The 25,575-nt window shown below is 34.7% G+C and overlaps 2 protein-coding genes across 2 annotated transcripts; one reads left to right on the top strand and one right to left on the bottom strand.

Annotated features, from left to right (window-relative positions):
- Window positions 1–892: 892 nt before the first annotated feature.
- Window positions 893–10,732, top strand: LOC149528326 (small ribosomal subunit protein uS2y-like). Its single transcript, XM_089809959.1, has 5 exons — window positions 893–1,144; window positions 8,812–9,074; window positions 9,215–9,412; window positions 9,927–10,131; window positions 10,297–10,732. Exons 1-5 carry the CDS (start codon window positions 1,015–1,017, stop codon window positions 10,455–10,457), a joined length of 957 nt encoding a protein of 318 aa, XP_089666085.1. The 5' UTR covers window positions 893–1,014; the 3' UTR covers window positions 10,458–10,732.
- A 2,101-nt stretch (window positions 10,733–12,833) lies between these two features.
- On the bottom strand, window positions 12,834–13,205 carry LOC149528325 (uncharacterized). Its single transcript, XM_089808029.1, has one exon. It carries the CDS (start codon window positions 13,203–13,205, stop codon window positions 12,834–12,836), a length of 372 nt encoding a protein of 123 aa, XP_089664155.1.
- Between the last annotated feature and the right edge of the window lie 12,370 nt (window positions 13,206–25,575).

Below are 25,575 nucleotides of genomic sequence, written 5' to 3'. Positions count from 1 at the left end.
TCAAAAATTATTTTTTATATAGCTTAAATTTCATATTAATTTTAATTTTAATTTATATATAAGTTTAAATTAGAATTTAGTTTCTTTTATTTTGACATATCTAAACCAATGCTTTTAATAGATTTATTGTTTATTTTTTATTTATATATATATTTTTTATTATATTGATATTTTTAATTTATACTTTAAAATACATAATACTAATTTTGTATCAATTTTAATAAAGTTCAAATTGTTTAGCTTTGTATATTATCAACTTTATTTATGATAAGTGTGTTTGGTTTTTTTAAAGCATAAATGTTATTTTTAAATTAATTTATGTTTATTTATTTTTATGCATTAGATTTAAGCTTAAGAATATTGTCCACTTTTTTCAATTAGATGAATTTATCGCTTAAACAAGATATATCAAACAATTTCATCATTAAAATTAATCAATTTAACTCTTTTTAAAAAAAATTATATAATTTTATCTATATCTTATATATAATTAGTTCATAAATATCTTTGGTATCATAAATGTTCTTTACGATGTGATCTAATTTTAATTTATCATGATACTATAATATTTATTTATATATTTTTTTACTATTTTAATTAATATATATCATTGCAGTTATATAATTTAATAATATACTGACTATACTCTATTTATTTGTTATTTTATTAAACTAAATACATTATATTTTAACCAAAACCTACTTCAATCAACCATAAAATCATGAAGACAAGAACTTTGACGCTAGCGTCCCTTGTTATTTGATGACATTATTCCACTAATTAATGAAGTTTATGAGAGAAATCAAATTGGGGCCTCAAAACATAGCCTCCCCGGCTAACGCGGCACGAACGAATAGACCCATATGACCACGCGCCATAAACCATTCGTCCTAGGGTTTAGGAAGAAGGGGTTTTCCCTGACATTAGTGTTGGTCTATGCAGAACTGGTCTGCGGCGGAAACAAACAGCTGAAGAGGGAAAGGAATCGTACTTCTTTCCCTTGGGGACGAGAAAATGGCAGCCAATAAGGTTTTAACGCAGAGGGAAGCAGACATTCAGATGATGCTTGCAGCTGATGTCCATCTTGGCACCAAGAACTGTGATTTTCAGATGGAGCGATACGTTTTCAAGAGGCGCTCAGACGGTAAGCGCTGGATGCCTGTGTCTTTCTCGTCTGATGACAGATTCTGTTCACAAGCTTTTTTTTTTGTAAGTGTCAGGTTTGTATTGTATTTTTCCAAGGAAGTAATGATCGACGTTGCATTTTTGTTTAAAATTTTAAGTGGTGGGTATGTCTTACCTTTGTTAAGCATTTTAGATTTGAGCTAAAAATGACTATCATGTTGGTTGTGGGTTTCTGTGAACTGAGCGACTCTGTTCTCAAGGATTACTGGGTCGAATTTGTATTGTAAGTTATTTTTGTTAGAATGTTAAGAATTGTGTTTGTAACATTTTACTTCAGCATTGCATCTTTACACGGAAGACATGAGACCTGCTTGATTTGGGTTTCTGTGGTTCGATCTTCTCAGTTTTTAAGTTTTTCTTGTTCTAATTTGCATTGTAAACCATTTTTGTTATAATTAGAGGAAGTGGGCACGGCATGTTTTACTTTGAAATTGTGGATTTGAGCTGAAAACTTGCTTTTTGATGGTCATACTTCATACTTCTGGATTTCTATCAATTTGACGAGGTTCCGGCGAATTGTGGGTTTCAGTTGAGTGTGGTATTCTTGTATGTGCTGGGGGTTCTCTTTTAGTTTGAGTTCTGACCACTATTTTTTAGCAGTTTTAAGCTTCTTTTTGGGCTCTTGATGAGGAATGGGATTCTGGTCGAACTGATTTTGAGCCCAACTGATGTGTATTATTATTCTGAATTCTTAAAATATTGGGTTTTTGTCAATTAATAGAGTTCACACTGTCGTGTTTTGAGCTGATAACTACGTAATAGCCCCAAATTATGCATACCCAGATTTTGCCCTAGGTTACAATTTCTATATTTAAAACAAGTTGGGTTTATCAATATCTTTTTCCATTGATTGAGATCTTGCAAGCAACTTAGGAATCATTTATAGTCATAATCAAAATTACACATTCTTGAGTTAGAATTGAACCTATATTGGAAATGTAGATCAGATCAATAGATTACTTGAATCAGATTTAAGATGCCTCAACTATAGAAGTGATAAGGTAGGATGACTTGGTGAGATGCCCCTACCCTAGGCCCAATATCAGATATATCATCCCTCTTTGGCCTCGTGGCCCATACCATAGGTATGAGGTGGTTACCTAAGTTGGTGTCCTATCATCGTTTTCCTGTCTTGTCACTTCTTTCTTCCCTAATAAGATGATCAAGCATGCTTATTTATTCACCATAGTAGAGGTCACGAGGAACATTCACACTGGGTGCCCAGATAGTACCTTCTTCCTAAGCCCAAAAGCAGTCCCTTTGTCCCCCTTTGGCCCCACCCTTTGGCCCCATGGGACTCGTTAGTCATATGACATATACCATGAGGTGGTGTGTTTAGAAGGTGACCTCATCACCGTTTTCCTAACTGTCATTCTTTAATTTCCCCCATCATGGCTAGTCACAGCAGTCAGAAAGTACATATAGTATTTCACACAATAAAATTTTCCTGACTCATCAATGTAATATAAACCGGAGTCAAATAAATCATCTTTATGCGTGCCTGTATATGTATCCATATATATAAACAATCACACAATATCATAATTGAGAACTACATGCATAATTTAATAATGACAGTCATAGAGATCCCAGATTGCAGGGCCAAATTATTATAATATTCTGCTACTATCTATTATGTCTTGTCTTCCCTTTTGATGATGTCCTTCTATCTCATTCAGGGATGATTTTGACTACCCTAATTGATCTTCTTTTATATCTTCTCATACATTTGGAGAGTGCTAGAATTTATGGAGTGAGACACCTAGTCAAGGAACTTCGTCCCTTAATAAGCAATTTCCTAATAGAGACAAACCTTATAATATTGGGCTTCTCGAAGGTAACAACACCCCAAATATTAATTAGTCCATGATTAGTTATGCATGATATTTTTTCCATGGTGCTGATTAATATATAATATTATGTTTATCGCTGGATGCTGTTGATCAATGGTCTTGTATAGTGTAAGATTGAAGGTATCATGGCATATGCAATGACTGCTGACAATGATCTGGAATCACTCGAATGTGTATCACATGGTATTGGGTGCACTAATCTTATGATTGCTCTTCTGTAGATGAAGGTGATTAATATTTATTGTTTTAGTCGATTAATATGTTAATAATGCTGCTAATTACGGTGGTCCAATAGTTGTGTTCTAATCATAACTGTGTATTATCAGCTCCCAAGAATATAAATTAATCACTTTGTATTTTATGACGACTGTGAAGATGAGGAATGGACAATCTGCAATGTGTCTCTAGTAGTTTGAGTCATTACAATTGGTAATCCCGTGTGGAGTTTAGACTTCAGAAACTGTGAGAAATGGATAGCGATGAAAACATTAGGATTTCCAGTAATGGACTCATCCTTGAGCATAATAATTGAAGGGCGTAAATAGAACATATGATACTTGTTTCTGTGCAGATTTTCCGCACAATGGTGCGGGTTTTGCTGAATATGTTAGGCATGAGGATTCTCTCATAACGTGCAGAGCTATGTTGATATGGTGCGAGACATTCCTCAGATGCAAGTATCTCCTGATGTGGATTCATTCTCATGGGTTGTAGCTGTTGGCAGTGTTGTTGCCGGCACTTCTAGATTGTGTCTCAAGCAACTCTCCCGAGTGTATGGTTTACTCATAATCATCGACAGAGTGCTGGTTATTGATCTGGCCATGTTACTGCTTGGGTCTGATATTAGCAGAAGTTGTGAAGTCTTACACGTAAGATGATTTTCTGATTCTCGTTTGGTTGTTCCATGTCGGGGACATGACAGTTTATTGGAGGAGTTCTGACCACTGGTTTGAGCAGAAGACTTTGATTCATGCATTCAGTTGTGGCAATTGTCGGTTGAATTGCTGTCAATTGATATAATTCTCAACCCTATGGATGGAGATTTTTTTATTTTTATTGGTAATATGTTTTTTATTGATTATAATAGAAGTCAAAATTGCATAGCTTGTCCACTGTAACTTTTGGCAGTTTTTTCCTTCATCATTTACATACACCTCATTCTATGTTCTAAACAGCTAGATCATCTATAGTTTCAGCCTTGTAGGCTATCACTGTCATCCATCTATTTCACTGTTTCAGGGAGCTGCTACAAAATTCACATCTAAACCCAGTATATGGTTAAAATTAGGCAATCTTTTGTCATATGTGCTAACTAGACACCATTACAATTAAGCTTCTAAGCCCATTCTACATTTAGAATTGGGCAGTCTGTCATGATACACTATCTACTGAACATAGCATATATTAAAGAAAACCTGGAAGTTAATTACTCCATTGATTTCTTCAACATTTCCTCTCTGCTTTCATTTTGAATGAACATTTTGCCCCGGTGTCAACTCGTCCTCTCTTGGGCTTTCTGGCCAACATCAGTCCAATTGTATCTCTTACCTGCACTCTGGCCTTCAACCTTTGTTTTCCTCGTCATTTTCTTCATCATCATCTGGCCTGCTTCACCCTAGCATTCTTGCTCCTCCTCCTTTGTTTGCAAATAGACCAGAAGTTCCTCCCACCACCCCGTGCCTCTATCTGTTTCTCCTTCTGATTTGAGGTACTCCACCAATAATGTTTGGAAATTGTGGTTTAACTACTCCATAACCCTCCACGGTCTGACCCCTGTTGCAATTCCTATGCCTGGCTCAGCTTTCCCCAAAATGGAAATCATTCCTCTAGCCCACCGTGGGTGCACATCTTGTCTCATTACCTTCATTGCCTCTTCTCTGCTTCCCAACTGAAGTACCCACACAAAGAAAATGGAAGATATGTCAAAGGGTTGTGCTCGGACAAAGATCAGTCTTCCGGAATTCTTCCTTGAGCACTGTCTGCACACAGTGCTAGAAGCTAGAGCCATCAAATTTGAAAATAGCCCTCAATCTCCTCACAGTAACTTTGCCTCTGAAAGCTGGTGGCTGGTTCGGCATGTTCAATTGAAAAATTTGCCTCCATTTTTTGCACTTCACTTTTTGAACTTTTCACAATGGCTTTTTTTTGTTTTGTTTCTTCCAATTTGATTCAAATATAGCCCTACTCCAATCTGGAAACTTCCAAATCCTTCGCCGTGACTAGTAATCCTCACTGTGCCATGTAATGTGGGCTCGATGACACCCATCATTGCCGTGTCATCCTTCATCTGCTCATGTTGCTCATTACACTTTAATACCATACACCTATCCTTAATACGCTCAAGTGTCTTTTCCATTTCTCAATTCATTTTGATCCCTTTCCACTTTGTAATTTCAATTTTCTCCTTTAGTTAATTGGATTGCCAGGCCACCCAAGAGGTCCGCACTATACCCCCCCATTGATCCTTTTCACTCCATGTGTCCAATGTTTCTGCTTGGATGTCCTTAAAGTCTTCCACCAATTCCTTTTGCCGTTCTGACAGAGATCCCGATTTTTGACAATTTATCTGCTACTTCATTTGCCTTCCTCCTTACATGTGTGTTTCTGAAGGCCGCAAATGTTTCAAGCAGTAATTTTATCCTGCGTATGTGTTTATTCAGATACCAAACTCTGGATTCGCCTTTGATGATATCATTATTATGATGTATGAATCTCCTTCCAGGTGAAGCTTTCTTGCATGCAGCTTCATTGCCATTCTAATATCTAGCAAGCCGCCATACTTTTTGCTTCATTATTGATTCCCACTAGTAATATTCATGCTCCTATCATCTCAATATTGCCTCTATCATCCCTCACAACATAACCTGCTCATGATGATTCAGGATTGCCTTTTGAGGCATTGTCAAAAATGATTTTAACATGTTTCTTCTGGGGGCTTCCAACACTCCTTTTTTGTTGAAGAAGACGTAGGTTGAATCCTCATCATACACCTGTTTTTTTTCATCCTAAAATGTTATAAAAAAGGAATCTATTCCGTTGCTTTAGTTTAAATTTCGCCAATGGAAGCTTCTCAAAAGAAGCATATAAATGTATTAAAGGATGGTTGTTCTCTAGGGATCAACATGCAATGCAAGCATAGATTGATTAATCTTTGAGATGCATCAAGTGAAACTTGAAGGGTGGTTTGTTTACAAGGAAAAAGTAGGAGGTTGAGAACTTAATAGGCTAGTAACTGCAGCCCTTCCAATGAAGAATATTTGAGAACACCATAGAATCACCAAACCTGCAATTGGAGGTCAAGAATCTATCAAGATGATGAAATAGAATTTTTCCCCATCTATTTTTCCAAGTAAAGAGATTATAATCTTGGTTTAGCATCAGTCATATCGAGGGTCTAAAACTCTCACGTGAAAGAGAAGAGGATTTGATTATTCTAACTTTACCTCTAAACAGAGGATTGCATTATGTTCTTTTGACACAAACCGAGGAAAGGAAGGAAAACCAGATCAAACAAATTTTAGTTGACAATTGAGATCAAAGATTTTTTTACCTTGAAAGTCTATGAGTGCACATACATTAGTGACAAGGAGAATGTCTATCTGCAAGCCAAAGGGAAGTCATAAACTGGCAAGGGTCCCAGAAATGTGGCAATCCATTATCAAATTCATGGGCACAAATGCATTGGCATAGCCCTTTCCACCTTACCAAAGATTCAAATATTGGACAACCATATATTCAACACAATTCCATTTTTCTAGGAAAGATACTATTAGGTTTATTCCTTCAAATTAGATCTTAAACAACTCTTTGATGAGGATGTTATCCAAATCCCTAGTTTCATGAAATAACAGTCATTTTTGAGGATTGGAAAAGTGGACATGAGTTTTGGAGTAACACTTGATTCCCCTATCATCGTCACGTCTCCCTGATCTTTCTTCCTTCCCCTCCTTAGAGTATTTGTTCAAGGCACTCATTTTACAACTCTTGTGTTGTAGCCTGTAGGTCTAACTTGATCCACTCCTTTGACCTTTGGAGGTTTCGACAATGATAGACTTCGGTTCTTCAAAGAGTTGCAAGGCTTCAAATCTACTGCTAATTTTGTCTCTTGTAGCATTACCTCTTGGATGATAAAAAGCTTCTTCACCTGACTAAAACCCTTTTGAGTCAATTTTATGTACATTACCTCTAGCTGAAGCTTTCACTGCAGGCCTATTTGGCTGCGATGAAGTAGGAATTGTCACACATTATGGGTAGTTGTGTCATTGATGGCTAAACACATTACAAGCATGACATGGAAAAGGTAAAGCCTACAGTCTATTTGTTGGATTTATAACATGTCATTCTATCTGATTTTGAGAGAATCAGAAAGGGGTTTGTAAAGGTCAATTTCAACACAGATATGGGTGCATGTGGTAACTTTACTTTCTAGAGTGAGATGAGAGTACATGGGTTCCCAAAAAATAGTGGCATCAAGTAAATTTTTGATCTTTAGACTTACACTGCCAACCAGAAGAGACAGGGCCACTTTTGCTTCTTGACTATCCACTTATGTTGAATAAGTAGCACAGTTTAAACTAGCATTAATTTTCAATTTTGACCTGTGTCTTTTAATGCTTAGTCGTGTTACAGTACATGACATTGACATGGCAAATAGTAAGTGTAAATGGAATTTTATTACATGGGAAAATAGGAAAAACCAGCAATTTTTTCCTAACCCATAAAACCAGAAGTCTCTATAAAAAAATGTGAAGAAATAATAAGCTACACTGGTTTGACTTGGAATGGTGGCCTTGGCACTGGGTGCTGATTAGACATGATTAATCACGTTCCTACATTTTGCTTCTATGTTTGGACAAGGTTTCATATTAATGGATATTGCTTTAGTTTGTTAATAATGGACTACTTTAGTTTACCCTGTTGTTTGACAACAAAGAAGTTCTATTATGTTAGATTCTGTAAATTTACCATCCTAAAGTGAAATGAGCAGTGATCTAGAAGTCCCATTCGTCAGAACATTTCCTTCTGTAAAAAATGATAGGCTCTAGTGAGATGGGGGCATAGTAGAAAAAATGACTTGGAGGAAAATTAATTGCTGTTTACGGAATGGTGATTAGGTTAGGGGTGAAAACTTTGGAGTCTTTAACTGTTCTCTATACAAATTGTGGACTATAATTTCTGTTTAACTCACAAATAATATGTCTGTGTGGTTCTTGCATTCAATTGTCTCTCAGATTTGTCTATATAAGAAAACTTCAATGTGCTGTCTGGACCTAAAATTTGGAATTTCAACATCAATGCTAAAAAGTAAAATCCTGTATGTTTATTGTGCACTTGTCTCAAGTGCAACTTGTTCCACACTTAGATGGTTTAAATTGCAATATGAATGTTTTTTTTTAAGGAAGATTCAGGCTTAATGGTGAAAAGTTAACCTACAATTTTTATCCCCGTCTACACTTATATTTTGCCTTCCATTTAATTGATCATTCATGACACTTTCATAACCTGTTAGTGTTGAAGGTGCCAAAAGGCATTTATTTATTAAATTGTGCTGCTACACTGCTTGAATAGAGATTATCTAGTTAGTTAAACAACCAAGCTAATTAAAAAGTTATAATTTGTGCTTGGTTTCTGAGCTGATTACATGATAGTTATAACAAATGCATAAACTCAAAAACTAAAACCAAAATTTAGCTCTTTAGTAGCTTTTTCGTTGAATGCAGTTGTATTTTCTTTTGTGTTGCACGGTGATTTGTATAAAATGATTATGATGCAGGCATCTTTATTATCAACTTGGGTAAAACTTGGGAAAAGCTACAGCTTGCTGCAAGAATAATTGTAGCAATTGAGAACCCCCAGGATATAATTGTGCAGTCTGCAAGACCGTATGGCCAGAGAGCAATTCTGAAGTTTGCCCAGTATACTGGAGCACAGGCAATTGCTGGCAGGCACACACCTGGAACATTTACAAATCAGCTTCAGACATCATTTAATGAGCCACGTCTTCTGATTCTTACTGATCCAAGAACCGACCATCAGGTGAACTTTGACCTCTTGGCAATACAATTTTCTTCTTGCACAATGCATTATACTCAAATTATGTTAAGCTTCTCTACATCTTTAATCATTTTTTAGTTTATGCCCCTTATTTTTTACCATTTTCATGTTGATGCTTGTAGCCTATAAGAGAAGCAGCACTTGGTAATATCCCCACCATTGCATTCTGTGACACTGACTCCCCAATGAAACATGTTGACATTGGAATTCCTGCGAATAACAAGGGAAAGCACAGCATTGGTTGTCTATTTTGGATGTTGGCAAGGATGGTTTTGCAAATGCGAGGGACGATTCTCCCCGGCCATCCTTGGGATGTCATGGTAAGCTTTATTAATAACATGTGGTTCATGGCAATACACTGCAGTTTTTATCTGACGCTCAAATACACTACACTATTAAGTCTCAAGTGCATGCAGATCATTCTCCTTATCAACTAGAATCACTTCAAAAATGAAATTATATGGTTGTTCTTCACGTTTCCACTACATGTAATTTTGCTGTCCCTCTGCATGTAATTTTGCTGTTTCAGTAAGCATTAACTAATTCAAAAATCATTTCTTCACTCCCTTGTCAACCAGGATACTTCAAAATTATTTTTCACTTTTGAATAGCTTTATTCTGTTTGTAATATTGCCATTTCAGTATGCATCAAGATTCAAGCAGTTGCACAGCCACCACTTCATAAAGTGAAACTAGCTGCAATTGGGATTATTCAAGCTAGTTTAATAAACTAAGTCACATGTGTTTTCAAAAATCATTCATTTGTTTTTCACTTCTAATATGACTCATTTACTCTATTACTGCAATGGGTTGATGTTTTCTCTACTACTGCAGGTTGACTTGTTCTTTTACCGGGAGCCAGAGGAAGCTAAGGAACGTGAAGAAGAGGAGGTTGCCCAGCCTGAGTATACTCCTGGTTTTACTCTTGGTGCAGATCAATGGGGTGCAGATGCTGGTGAGGCTCAGTGGGGGGAGGCTACTATTGCTGCAGTCCCTGCTGTAATACCTGCAGTTGGTGCTGATTGGATGCCTGCTCCTGGTTAGTCTCCATTTTTCCAAGAGAAGCAAAAATGATCTATAGTTTTGTCGTGATTTATTTCACCAAATATTGCAGTACCACATGATTGGAATTTTGTTTACCTGTTATAACGCTTCTCGAATGTTGGGGTGTTTAATTGTTTAATGGTTCTCTGATCTGTTTCAGAACCTGTTGATGGTGTTCAATGGGATGTGACAGCCCCTCCAGTAATAGCCTCAGCTGGAGGGTGGGATGCAGCTCCAATGCCACCGCTTTCTGGATTGGCTGCACCAAGTTGGGAGGCAGCTCCAGTTGATCCCACAAATTGGCCTCCTGGATCTCAATGATCCCAATTTAGCTCTTTTCAATTCCACTTTTCTGAGGAAGGTAAAAACATTGATATTATAATGGTGTTTTTTAAACAATGCTGACTGGCTGCTACATTAGGGTATTGAGGCATGTCTATGATTTCAGTGGAGATCTATAGTCATTCCTTGTAGGTTATGACTGTAACTTAAAAACAATGGTGCAGATGCAGATAAAGGGAGCATATGGTTGAAATACACTTTTCATAGTACTTTTAAGTTTGCAACTTTTAAAGTCTATACCATTTTTGACACAATTTGAGTTTTCATTTACGTAACAACTTTCTCAACTATCACTGCTTGCTTTTTGAGACTTTGGTATAATAATTGTAACTTGAATATTCGGTTAGTTTGCATGGGAAAAAAAAGAAGCTTTTCACTCTCTCTGATAGATAAACTTATTACATTTTTTCTTTGACATTGTTGGGTTTAATTTATTTTTTCATTTGATTCTAGTGCCCCAGCAGTTTAAGCCCTTTCTGTGGGTTCCATAGTCTTGTACAGATGAAATGCACTGTTTTACTTGGTATCTTTTTGAAGTGCTCAATGTCATTCTTGGTGAACTTAAACGGTGGAGGCAGAGACTAAGTGATAACAATAATTTGAATTTTTGTCGAAAGTTTTGGTAGTTCCATTTTTAACCAAAGTAAATATTTATGCCAACAGTACATTTTAACTGTCTCTATCAATTTACAAAAGACTACGTTTTTGAAAGGTCACGAATAATGATCTTTATTCAAATCATATTTTATTATTGGTCCCACATGGCTACTTGACTGTATACAGTAGCAATGTATTCCTTTACCCCATGCAAAATTCCTTCTTATGTGGTCTATAGTTTTGTGTAATGAAGTTCATATTTATATTTTAAAATAAATAAATCTATCTAGTTTATACCAACCTCTGGCAAAATCCTAACTGTTTGCAACAAGCCACCTGCTATGATGGAGAAAAAGGATGTGGGAAAATGCTGTCTAAAAAGATTTCTGATAGGTTGTGGATAACCTAGGCAATCATTTAATGTAGACATGTGGCTACATAGATTTCCTAAAATGGAATTCCAAATGTGTCTTCTTCATCCCGTCTATGTTCACATGGAACCCTGAGGCTTCTGCATCTGAAGTAGTCCTGTAGAGAAATATTTTGTTATAAAGTGATTTTGTTCAAATTCAAGAATGTTATCATACTCTTGTCTATTTGTTCAGTGGAAGTGTTTGGATCACTTTGGTACAAACACGGTGTTGATTTTTGTCTAAGCCCATTGATTCAAAACAGGAATTCAGATGTGTTTTAAGCTATAACCAAGGTCACTTCAAGAACAATAACTTGTGGTGGAAAATATATTAAATTTGGGAAGAACATCTAGGTTTTCGTCTCTATGTTTACAACTCTTTTAGCTTAACCTTTGACACTCGAAGTACAAAAGAGGGCACATTGTATTTTGGTTGTAATTGTCTCTTTCCAAGCTGGTTATGAAAGTACTATGCTTCTGCACATTGAGTTTAACTTTTCCTTATGTTTAATGCCTGTGTTTGACCATTTCTTTTGTTTTGCCAAAATGAGTGTGCATCTGTCCTAAAATTGAAAATAACAGTTTTAGATTAAGTTAAAAGTAGGTTTTAAAGGGGCCCCGAAACCCTTTACATCAAAAAGAAAGATAAACTATTAAGCACGACCAAGTTTTAAAAGGACCTGAAACCAGCTAAACAACTAAACCAGGTTTTACAGGGAATTGTGACCAACAGATGTGACCAGAAAAAACAACCATAAAAACATTGAAACTTGGATAGTCCACAGACTGGAGCAAAGCAGCTTGAAAAACCACCCAATTCAGTATCCAACAAACTAGATACGCATCCAGTTTACCATCACAAAAAAACTAGTCAACATAAGGGAACATGGGATTTTCTTTTTGATTGAAGTTTCTCTTTCGCGATCGAAGGATCATATCTAAAGGGGGAGCAGAAGACTTAGTGTTCTTCCTTTTAACCGCAATCCAACCATCTTCAAACTTTGTTGCCTCAGCAACCCATTCCTCAGAAGACAGAGACCCATGGAACCCAGGGGATGTTGAAACCGCAGCAAACTCCCTGTGAGAATTAGACAACTTTTGGCCCCTACGAGGAACATCCGAAACAGGGGAAGAGACCAAAGCATCCACCTCAACCACCAGCTCAGAATGAACACAATCTTTAGCCACAGAATCCTCAGGAGCATCCAAGGAATGTTCCACCAAAGCAACCACCTCAACCATTGGCTCAAAATAGATTAAGCCTTAGTCACAGAATTTGTAGGAGCAACTCGGGGCTATTTTACCGTGTAGTGCTCAGAGGAGGCCCTTGACCACCAATAAGGTGGTCACCTAGATTTGGATCTCCCAGCACCACACCGAGCAGCAATGTGACTCGTCAAGAGACAATTCTTGCAACGAAAAGGGATACCCTCGAAATCCAACAATTGTGTCCAAGAACCCCTCAGGGAATCCAAGCAAATCGCTTCAGGAAGGCCCTTAGAAACATCCAAGTCAACAAGAAAGCGTGCACAGGTCGAATGGAGAATATTCGAAGTGTCAGCATCCACATATAAGAAATCGCCAATAGCATTTCCAATAGTTTCAAAAATTGAATCTTGCCAAAGATGTAACGAAAGATTAGGAAGCTGGACCCAGATAGGGAACTTATTAAAAGATTTTGAGAGTGGATCAAAATTCATATGCCACAGTTTGGCCATAAGTGGAGATCTGCCCAGCCAAGAAAAATTATTGACATAAAATAATCTTCCTCTCATTGGAACTTTGAAACTTAGCTATAATTTTTTTTTTTGCACACGGGAAGATGTGGACATTATTATCTATAAGTGGCATCCAGTTCTTGGAGATCCAGACATGTAGATCAGCAAGAGAGGGATAGTAACCTCAGAAGCGAAATATGGCAGCCAAAGAGGAAAGCTCTTCAATTGTATGAAAAATATCTTCAACAGAATCTGGGTCCAGAGAAACCTTGATGGGTTTTAAAGCACTTACAGGCGTCACAAGAGGGGGTTTAGATGAAACTGCATGAGGGGGAGCGTCATGTAAGCCGGCTTCGAAGGCAGCCACATTTGCAAAAGACCTACCCCCCAAACAAGGAGGTGACCCAAGAGCCGAGCGAGGGGCAAAAGAAGTACTATCCCCACTCGCAACAAAGGCTAAATGCAGGGCAGCCCCTTCCGCAGATCGCCCAACATCACTTCCACCTGCACGACCGGTAGGAGTAGACACTACAATGAAGGATGAGGATGCAAGAATGCCTATAGCGAGGGAACCAAATCTCGTAGTAGGAGAGGAGGCGTGAACGCCATGAGCGGGAGATCCATTTCGAATAGGAGCAGGAGACCTGACATTTCGAATAGGAGCGAGAGCCATTATAATTCTCTAGATCAGTAATTTGTTAATTGAAAATCACAGTTATTGTAAGTTGCTATCTGTGTTGATATTTTGTCTTGCTAAAATTGAAAATGACAGTTTATTGTAAGTTATCTGTGTTGATAGAATTTGAATTCATATTTTTAAACCTTAAATATGTAGCTGAAAACTTTGTGAATGCTGTCGGCAATGAATTCTATTAATATAAAATTATGAAGTTACATATTCACAAAGAAAAGGTGTTAGGGAATTTCAAATGGCCAGAGGCCAGAAACTTAGCTACTCATTAAAAAAACATATGAAGCGTCTGGCTGCAAGAGTAGTGCCAAACGAAGGAGGAGGATCACGATCGTTAGAACCCCATACATCAATGAGGTTAGTGGATGGCTCAGGAGGAGTCTACTCATTAGGAACATCATTGATGTTTTCTTTTTCTTCATCTCCCTCCGGCTTGGCAGGAGAAATCGCCAAGTCTAGTCGGGAAGACCACTTAGGATCTATATTGGAGGAAGGCCACTTAGGAGCAGGAGTAATAGGAAGAGTCACTAGGGACCAACCAGAACCATGCCTTGTGGGAGGAGACACTAAGCATCGGCAACCTCCAAAACCACCACTGGGAGAGTGGCGAGGAGGCTGCTACTTGGGGGTGTGAGAGTGGCGAGCAACAGATCTGCGGCATACAATCTCCAAAGGCAGAATTAGGCGACACCTTGGTCACTGTACATGGAGCATTTCCCCCGTGAGCCAGAAGCTCCTAAAGGTGGGGCTGCTTCAATGAATTTGAGTTTCACTTGTTGGTTATTTTTCTTAATCTTTTGATGCAATATAGTGGGCATTTTTGTTTTGGGTTTTGCATTTTTTATATGTTTGTTGGTTATCGGTGGGTCCCATAGACTGTTTGATCTTTTACACTTTATTAGCCTAAGAGTTTGCTAATAGCAAAACCCCTAGATTTAGATGCCAATGAGTAGTATAAAAGAGACAGTTAAATGGAGAAAACAAACTATATTATTATTAAGATGGAGTAACTTAATTAATTGAATAGAGTACAATGTAGATGTGTGTGTTTATACATGCAAGATAATAAGTGAATATGATATTTATGAGATAGCTTATCACCCATACAATGTGTAAATGGATGTCTCCTAAAGGTGGATAATCCTCTATTGGCAATTGATGTGCGAACAAACATGTGCGATGTGGATGATTATAAAGTGATAAGTGCATTGGCGACAAGACAAAGTGGAATGTGATAATTACTATCATACCTCAAGTGTAATTTTTCTTGCACCATGTGCAACTAAATATGCATTTTGTGAATTGTTACATGCAAATTATCATGTTATTTATTATCCCAAGCAAATTTTAAGTGTAATTGTTTGAATAATTAATCACACTAATACCCTCTTTAATGCAATTCAAGGGAACTAAGGCTGAAGCCAACAATGCAAGATGAGTCTTACACCTAGGGGAATGAAGTTTGAAGTTAATAATGCAAGATGTGTCTTGACTATTGGGGTATGTTAAGCACCTATGCACTAATGGAATGCAATCTCTTGCACATGGAGATAGAGAGAACTCAATGGGAGACAACTACCCTCCAAAAGAGATGTACACATAAGAATTCTTAAAGTAGAATGAGAAAGATAGAGCCCCATGTGAGGTAAATGCCATTCATAAGAGAAGAGAGACCAAGTAGCCCTCTTTTTGTGTATGATGTGAAATTAATGGTAGATGCTTCAGGTTGGATGTAATGCTTCCATCAAAACAAAGTTTATAACAAATGAGAATTAAATAAGAGAAATATTAAATATACTAAAATATAAAAATAAATAACCAACAATTAATAACTTAGTTGCCAGATTGAGTTTGATTTGAAATACGAGTTTGAAGAATTGGTTTTGTCGGTATGACAAAGTTTTGGAAAAGGGAGTTTGTTCATATAAAAATTACATAAAAATTATAAAGAAAAATATACGTACATATTTATGAATCCTAGAAGTATAAGTTAAAATTTGAATGCCACATAGCATTGTAAAATCATATGATTTAATCATTTGAAGAACAAAAACACTATGAATTTCAAACCTGTAATCATAGCATCATGGGTCATGATCATACCATAATATATTTCAAGTTCAACATCAAAGATTCAAAATATTAAAATTATATCATGATTGATGAATCATAACAATAGTTTAAAGTATCATTGTTTAATGAATCATAACAACAAGTTCAAGTTTCAACTAATGCATTGATTAATATTCATCACCATCATCATCTACTCTTAGTTCTTCGACATTAGTTGACTCACAATAGAGCTAAGGCCAATGGGATCAACAATAACAATAATAGTACGGGGATCAAAATCTTCAAAATCTTTAATTGTAAGCCGGGATGTAGAAGCATTTTAAGTCTGCCAACTCTACATTTACATCCCACTTTTGTCTCCCCTTTGTATTATTTAGTCTTGTGTGAGAGGAGACAAAGTTGTAATGCACAAATACCAAGATCTCCACTCTTTGTGATTGCAACCTATTGCGATTCACTAAGTGGATGAAAGAGTATGCGCTCCAATTTCCTTTTGAAGTAGACAAACTAGCAACCTATGAAGACATGACCAGGTAAACAAGTAAAATAAAATTTAAATAATATAACTTGAATTTTAGAATTTCTAATAGTTCATGAAGACAAAGTAAACTAATAGTATTAAAAAAAGAAGAAAATGTACTTGTGACATCACTTTGATTGCAAGGGGCTACAATGTTTGGAATCTTTGGCCATAGAAGTACCACCAACTATGAGCATCCTTCTTAAAAAAATGATGAAGACCATCATTACTTGAGTTTTTACATCCACAAATTGCATGAACTCATCCATAATCAAATCTCGCATATCATCATAAGGAAAGAGTATTTGAAATGTTGCCTTGTATTCATTAAACACTTATAAATCTCTATAGGGCAGTAGCCTTCCTAGTAGATCAATATATTAAGTGCTATAGTATTTGAGCGTCAATGCATAGGCAAGCAAATGTAGAGTGGTCATTATGTTCGATCTTTCTACAACAATTGCTTGCAATTGTTTGACAAGCAATTGTTTGAAGGTCTCTTGAGGATCTTGCTCTTTTTAATTTACAATTTGTTTGATCTTCTCAAGCATTGAGTTTATGCCATCATACATCTCTCCAAGGCATGATCTATCCATGTCTCTGTACCTAAGCATGATCATAATGAGAGCTTGGTGAACTTAATGAGATATTTCACATGTTCTCACCATAAGTCATCCAATATCCTAAGCTTCATGTTAGATGCCCTCTCATTGTTGCTTTGCCTCCATTTAGCCCAATTGTTGTTGGTTACCATATTGGAAGTGTCTCTTTCACTTTCACAAGTCATCTCAAGATGATTACTTTGATGCAAAATGTGTCTCAACAACCTATAACATAAAATAGAGCAAAAGAAATACAACTATTAGATACATACTTACAAAAAAGAAAACACATTACACGATAACAATATTAGAAATTATAAGGTACTTAAAAAAGTAAATAACTAATTTCAGTTCAAGTTCACTTACGTTTAGCAACTTTGAATGTAAGAACATTATGAATATCCCTGGAGTCATGTGGTGGTTTCTGATGAACATTTGGATGTCCTCAGCTTTTGCATGCACATTCTTGACCCACTCAACGCTCTTACCAATCTTTTGTAGCATAAGATTGAGTGAATGAACTGCACAAGGTCTCTAAAAAATATGTTTGTGTCTCTCTTCAACCAAAAAAACAACTCTACAATTCTTTGCATTGTCCGTTACAACTTGGACAATTTTTCTACCACCTACTTCTTCAATGATAGAGATTAAAATTCTAGCAATAAATTGCCCTTCTTAAACTTGCCCCTCACAATGCATTACTTTAAAAAACATTGCCCCTTTAGGGGACATTGCCAACACATTGATCAATGGATGATTTCTAGCATCTTTCTACCCTTCTGAAACAATTGTCACCCCTGTTTCAATCAATGAATCCTTGATGGACTTCGATTGTTCATTAATCAACTTGGCCTCTTGATCTAACAAGGTGGTTCATACTCTCTCAAAACTAGGACCTGAATACCATGTAGGTGCTTCATTATCACTTAACATTCTCTTGAAATATAAAAAGTGAATGAGATTGAAAGACAACCCATTTGCATACAAGCATCTTGCTGCATTAATGTTAGCAATTTCGCTACACTGGTTTTGAAATGCAGTTTCTAGTGATCCCTTTCTTTTGTGTCAAAGAGGTGCTTGATTTTGAGAATTGGGGCCAACTTAGGTAGTATAGAAGGGGTGATCTTTTATCACAACATCTGGGGTGGATTTCATTCCCTTTGCTTTAAAAAAAAAGTTTTATTGCCCTTAATGGTATTTTGCCTTTCATCTGTCTTCTGCTTCCTCATGCTCTTGAATATATTTTAATACTAATGAATTTGGCAAGTGTATTGTTTTTACCAAGACATTTTTTCACACCTCTTCTAGGGTATCTGCACAAATGACCCACCACACAATAATCAATAATATGAACTATTTCTTTCTACATCACAACCTCAACATTTACAACGGAAACTACCACCTCTTAGAAGAGGACATATAATATCCACATACTTACACAAAAGAGAACCAAATGGGGAGTCTATTCTTTGTGGGGTATTGACATTGCCTACTAAGAAAGAGGTAGATCCCATTGAAGTTCCTTTTCCTATGACAAGAAATTGTATACATGTTGAGAATACAATTTTAGGGAAAAAAATGGCTAAGATCTTATTGGCAATGAATTTTTTTTGGAAAAATGAAAAACTCAAACACAACAAAAGGAAAATGGAACAATAATTTACCTCTTCCTACCATTGTAAGCTTGCAAAGGTGCATGAATGAAGCACAACTAACACTTGAAGATAACTCACAAACCAATCTTCCAACTCCTTGCACAAACAAACTCTTGCTCAACCACATATTTGCTCTTGCTCAAGACAAAATAACCTATTTTTCACACCACAAATGAGTGTTAGAAGCCAACATAAGCCATTTGCATTCACTCTTTAGAGTTGTAGAACTAAAAAAATAATAAAGTAAGCTCAAAAAATTTACTTAAATATCGACTTCGGGGCAAAACTCGATGGGGTTCGCATGAAATTTGACTTGTTTAAGGAAAATTCACCTGGGTTTGTTTCTGGCTTGGGGAAATTCGCCTAGGTTTGAACACTGGTCCCAAAAATGGAACCTTGGCCGAATTTTTGGTGAATGGGACCCAAACTAGATAGTAATTCGAACCAATACATGATCTAGAGGGCAAAGTGGCAAACCCTGGTAACTAAGATAATAATATGATAATAATAATAATACCAAAATAATTTTAAAATATCTTAACAAATCATCTTAATTGTATATATAATAATTTTAATGCCTTCAATATGAATCTATCTTAATTTGATTAAGATATTGACCACTGAAGATAATTTGACAAGTTTCCAAACTATTGCTATCTATCAGCACCAAGCTTCAGATAATTCAGTCATTGTAAAAAATAATAATAATTATAAGATATGTTTTAGATTAATGCAAAACTAGTAAGGTGATAGAGTTAGAGGCAATCAACATGTAATAAAAAATATAAACATTATCATTAATGTAGTAAATTCTAAAAAATATTAAAAAAAAGAAGTTAATAAGACTAATTGAAAGTTAAATTTATAAGGATGATTATAATGAGTTAATATTAGATTAAGCAAATTAAAAAATAGATTAAAGAATTATATATGATAAATAAAGATTAATTACAACATAAAACATCAATACATTTATTAAATGCTCCTCTCATAAAGACTAATTTTTTTTGATATGATTGTTGAAAAATATATTTTACATCATTTCATAAAAAAATAATTTAGAATTTATTTTAGTTATAATTTTTCTCCATTTAAAAAATAATTTTTTTACAAATGTTCGTGAAATAGTAAATAAACGAATGATAGTATTCTCATTAATATGTTTATTTAAAAAGTCCATTTGTCTAAAATAGATTAATGAAGTTGAAAGTAAAGTAGTTTCATTTTTTTACGATATACTATATAGATATTGTTTATATATTTATTTATTTTCTAAAGATATCACATCTAAGAAAAGTAAGATATATAAAAGTTCATTTTGAGTAGAAAAGTAATATATATTATAATGATAAAAAATAACATGAATGTATTAAAATATATGTTAGAGTCATAAAGTATTTTCTTATTATTTTAAATCATATTGATTTAATTATTAAGTCACTTATTATCTCTAGTTTACTTAAGCTGAACTTTGAACATATAATAATTAATTCTTTTATTATTTATTATCATGCAATTTAGGTTAGTTATATGTTAGGGTTTTGATCTCCTTTTATAAGGATTGATCACTTTGTAATTCATTCATTCACTTTTGATAATAGCAATTTCTCTTTTGGCTCATCAAGAACTTCTCATATATGGATATGAGAATTTCAGCCTCCATAGCTTTTGTTTCTCTTTCCGTGAAAGGTGTTTGTATGTAGGTGATCCTTGGGAGCTGTGGGGTTGATCTTTCATCAATTGCAACATGGTATTAGAGCTCTAGATCTTCATGCCTTAGTTATGTTTATGAGAGGTTTGACTTGGCTTTCAGATCTATACTTTTTCTTTCAAAGGGTTCCATTTTTTAAATTTTTTTTGTACTAGATCTAGGGTCACCATTTTCGGTGCACTTTGAGCCCAAATGGACCTCACCATTGAGCTTAGAGCGCTCCAAAACTCCTATTTTCATATAAAATTTGTCCAATTTGGATAGTTGGATTTTGAGGCAAAAAAATATTGTTTTCAGATTGAGCACATCTCTCAAGGCAATGATTTTATGATTTTCGGCACAAAATTTGAGGTTTTTTATTTTATTTTTTGAAAATTCAACATTTTTTGGCATGAAAATCGAGATTTTTCATCGTGAAAATCAAAATTTTTGGCACAAAAATCAACATTTTTCATTGTGAAAATAAAAAATTTTGGCACAAAAATCAACATTTTTTGGCATGAAAATTGAGATTTTTGGCGCAGATCAAGGTTTTCTGGTACAAAAATGTGATTTTTTGTCATGCTTCCTGAGGTAATTTTAGTATGAACTGATGCATATATAGATGCAATTTTGGTACAAGACCTACATGCTTCGCGAGATAATTTCTAGTATGAACTGACATGCTTCTCGAGGTGATTTCTACTACTAATATGCATGCTTCCCAATGCAATGATTTTTTATTTTGCCGTTTCGACTCTTTTTTTAACCTACTTGTGGTTTTTTGGTCGTAACTTGTTCATCCAGACTATTTTTCGCAAATGAGATTTCGTCAAAAAGCTAATTCTGAGCCCATTGTGATGGGAAAGTTTATTTCAACTTTTGATTATGTTTGGTTATTAGTTTATGCAATAAAAGTCAGAGGTTCTATTTTGCACTTCGGGAGACATAACTTGAGACATTCTATTTTCCAGATTCTACTCCAAGCACATTCTGTTTAGTTTTTTGATTTTTTGCATTTTGGTGGATATCTTGGTTGTTTCAAGTCTAGGGATCAATTTTGTTGCTTTAGGTGATTTTTCATGGGTTGTACTATCTCTTGTATCAAAATTATGTCTCTTTTGATATTTGTTGAGATCCTTTTGTAGTCGTTTTGCAAACACAGTAAGATAAAGTACCACTCTATTGCATTTTGGGATCTTGCACATCTTTGTGATTTTTTGTATTTGCACTACATTATAAAGTGCCTTGGGGTGTTTCATGTTGGCCATATTTTCCATCTTCTTTTGTCAAGTGAGTGCTCCTTCAACTACATTAACCTCATGATGTGTCGATGACACTTGCCATTATAGGTGTTTGTACTTCTTTTACACTCTTGATGTTCCTAGTTCTTCTTTCTATAGGAGATATTGCATTTAGTTTCAATGTTCATGTCTTACCTCACAACAATATAGGGGGGTTATGTTGGTTCTATTGCTTTCTTGGTTTGATGGAGTGAGCTATGTATTCAATATTTGATCTTATGTACTAGACAATTGCAGTGGCTAGATACCTATGCATTTCAGTAAAATAGATCATTTACCATATAAACATTCTTTCATTCCTATTTTTGGAGGCCATAAAGATACCTTTCATCTTTGATTGATCAGCTCTTTAGACTTAGTCTTCTCTACCTGGTCATGTTCTATACTGTGGAGGATCTTTAGATCAACAGTTTGACAATGTTTGTAGCTTCATACTTCAGTGGTGTTTTTCATGATCATCTTTTGTTCCTATCTTCTGGAACATCCCCTAGTTTGGAGGCTTCTTCAATCCTTCACTAGTTCTTTCAACATTATTTCTATCTCTTTTTGGAGTAGGGTTTTCCCATGCGAGTTTCTCTATTTCTCCTCTTTTCAGATATTTGGTTGTGCTTGGGTACCTCATCAGGCTTCATTGCTAAGACTCAATTTTTTTTTTTCAGTAGTAGTTTTTAGATTTTTAGCTACTCCTTACGTTTATCTTAAGGGGGATGTTAGAGTAATAAAGTATTTTTTTATTAATAAAATCATATTGATTTAATTATTAAGTCACTTATTATCTCTAGGTTACTTAAGCTAAACTTTGGATATATAATAATTAATTCTTTTATTAATTATTATCATGCAGCCTAGGCTAGTTACGTGTTAGGGTTTTGATCTCCTTTTATAAGGATTGATCTCTTTGTAATTCATTCATTCACTTTTGATAATAGCAATTTCTCTTTTTGCTCATCAAGAATGTTTCATCTATGGATTTGAGAATTTCATCCTCCATAGATTTTGCTTCCCTCTTTCTATGACAGGTGTTTGAATGCAAGTGATTTTTCAGAGTAGTGTGGTTGATCTTTCATCAACTTCATCAAAATACTATATAGTTTTATGATTATTTTAAAAATATGTAATATATTTAATAATAATATTAGTTTCTATATATATTTGATATCAACATAATATAGTTTCTTAATTCATCTCCTAAAATTGTGCTGAAGAAAATGAATTATGGGCCTAATTCTGAGAAAAAGGATCCTATATGATAAAATATATTTAAATCTAAAGTGCATTATTATAATTTGATTCTCTATGCAATTTTGCATAGAAAAACTAGAGGGGCATAGATTCTTGAGTTAATGAGATATCTAACTATAGGAGAACATAAAAAGAAACAAAATAAGATAAGATAAGATAAGATAATATAATATTAATGTCCAACAAGAGACCACAACACAGGTCTATGGGATTGGAAGCTTACAACCAAGAAGATAGTAACAAACGAAACACCAAATGGTGTTGACAAAAGAGCAAGCACAAAACTAAAATAGAAGATGAAGAAGAGAGCAAAAGTCAACCCAGAAAAGATTAGGGCTTAGGGATCCTTCCTTGAAGGGAAGAAGGAAAACAATGAATGAGATGGATGGGGGCAACCAGGGGCTCTATTTTGTTGTTGAGTGTTGCGGGAGGAATGTCGTTGGTGAAGAGGAACACCATGGGGTTTTACTAATTGGAGTGGTTGGTGTTAAGGAAACTATATGGTTGCTTTGTACCCCAAATAGGAGATAAGGGCAAGAAGAAGGTCATGATAAGTTGTACCTGGGTTTGGCCCATGGGAAAAGATAGATGCAAAGTGTGGTCATGAAGCTATATGGATTTACAAAGATAGAGCGCAAGGCAACGTTGATCTGTGTACTTGAAGAAGTTTGAGAGATATTTGCACTCTCTAAACAAACAAGAGAATCTCCCTCTAATCTCATAGTATATGGGGCATTTGAAAAGGAAATGGGTCTTAGATTTTGTCTCGACCATGGCACAAAGTCAAGAATATACATTGATTGGTCATTCCCTATCAGAATAGGTAACATGTTGTACAAATAAATGATCCCTTCCAAATAGAAGACTAAAAGTCTAATCTTGTCAAACAATTCAATTGATTGGCCAAATACTTTTAGATCTTTACATTATTCATTGGAGTATCAAAATGTTAGTTATCCTCAACTTCCATATTTGTCTAGACGATGTCGCTTTTCATTTGAATAATCCCTTTTTTGCCAAATTGTCTGAAGCTTATGCAATTTTTGATCCAATTGTTAATGTAATGCCAATTATCCATTTTATTAGCCTTTTCTTGGCAAGCTGCCATGAGTTTTTGATAATGATAATCTAAGTTTTTATTGGTTTTTGTTTGTATTCACTTGATATGGAAAAAACATATATATATTTTTTCTATCATTTTATTATTATTAGTTAGTTGTTACAATTTAACTATTTCTAATTGGATCATTTTCATTAACTAAATTGATGTAACACTTTTTCCTTGTTCTGATGTTTGTTTTGTGATACATCTATTCTCAGCAAATCAAAATACCTTTAGTCAATATCAACTAAATCACAATTGCAGTTTGGGTGATTAGCTAGTGATTAGAATATGTTATTTTATAATAACATATTTATTATATTTAGAGAATGAGTAAGGATGATAATTTATCTATTCCAATTTTTCTTCTATTTTAGACACAGATTGTACTTGTTTCTATTGTTCAGTTGATATGGTCAATTCATTGATTGTGATAGTCTTAAACAAGTTTAGGATAGTTTAATTAGTATTTGAATTCCTATTTATCCTATTCAATCCCGAGCAAAGAAGAAAAGAGAAATAGAATAGATTCATTCTTGAATCTAATTATTTTTTCTTTGCTCAGCCAATGCCAATATATGATACAAAAAATTGATGATTTATTCCATTTTCTAATAAGAAGAATCTCGAAGGTTACATAATGCTTACTCTTAAGCTGTTCATTTACATAGTAGTGATTTTTTTCTTTCTCTCTTTATCTTTGGATTCCTATCAAATGATCCAAAATGAAATCCTGGGCTTAAAGAAAAGAAAAAAAGTTTAGAAAGTAGATTTTGTAAAAATCCCTCATAGGTTTTGAAGAGTCATCTCAGTGCAAATAGTTCATACAATGGATTAGCAATCCACTGCTTTAGTTCGCTCAACCCTTTCTCCTAGATGAGAGATCTAAAATGAATATAGCATTTCACTAAATAAACACCAACATTTGTGAGAATTCAATTTTATTTTTCAATTCCATTCCAAACAATTTTTCACTTTCTCTAGCCTTGCTAGTATCTCTCCAGGCCATTATCTCTCCTAGATGAGGAATTGATTGACTAAATTATGAAGAATACAATACTCTACCTAATCTAAAAGCTAAAAAATCATTGTTATAAAAGTAACAATAATTAAAAGGGCTATCTAAATTTGACCTTGTGATATTATTTCTTATATTTCCTTTTATGTATTATATTATTATCTATTATTATAAGATAATAGATAAGCACTTCTATATATATATATATTTGAATTCCAATTCCAACTATTTCAGATTATAATATGGATGAGATGTTCTAGATTGGATTGAAAATGGATAGAACATATTGAAGGGTAAAAAAGAGATTTCAAAGACTAAGAGTGGATCATTTTTATTTTCTATATCTGTCATAAAGAAAAACTAATTCAAAATTACTTGAATTTCTTTGGAATAAGGTCTCTCAACCTTGGATAATTCCTATTCTTATTATAAGTTTTGTAAATGTATTTTTTTGCAAATAATGTAATTAAGTG

The sequence above is a fragment of the Cupressus sempervirens genome, chromosome 11 (assembly GCF_028749045.1).
Source record: "Cupressus sempervirens isolate cs-2001-9-10 chromosome 11, ASM2874904v1, whole genome shotgun sequence".
NCBI lineage: Eukaryota > Viridiplantae > Streptophyta > Pinopsida > Cupressales > Cupressaceae > Cupressus > Cupressus sempervirens.
Note: the sequence above shows the minus strand (reverse complement) of the source record. Positions and strands in the feature narration are given on the sequence as shown.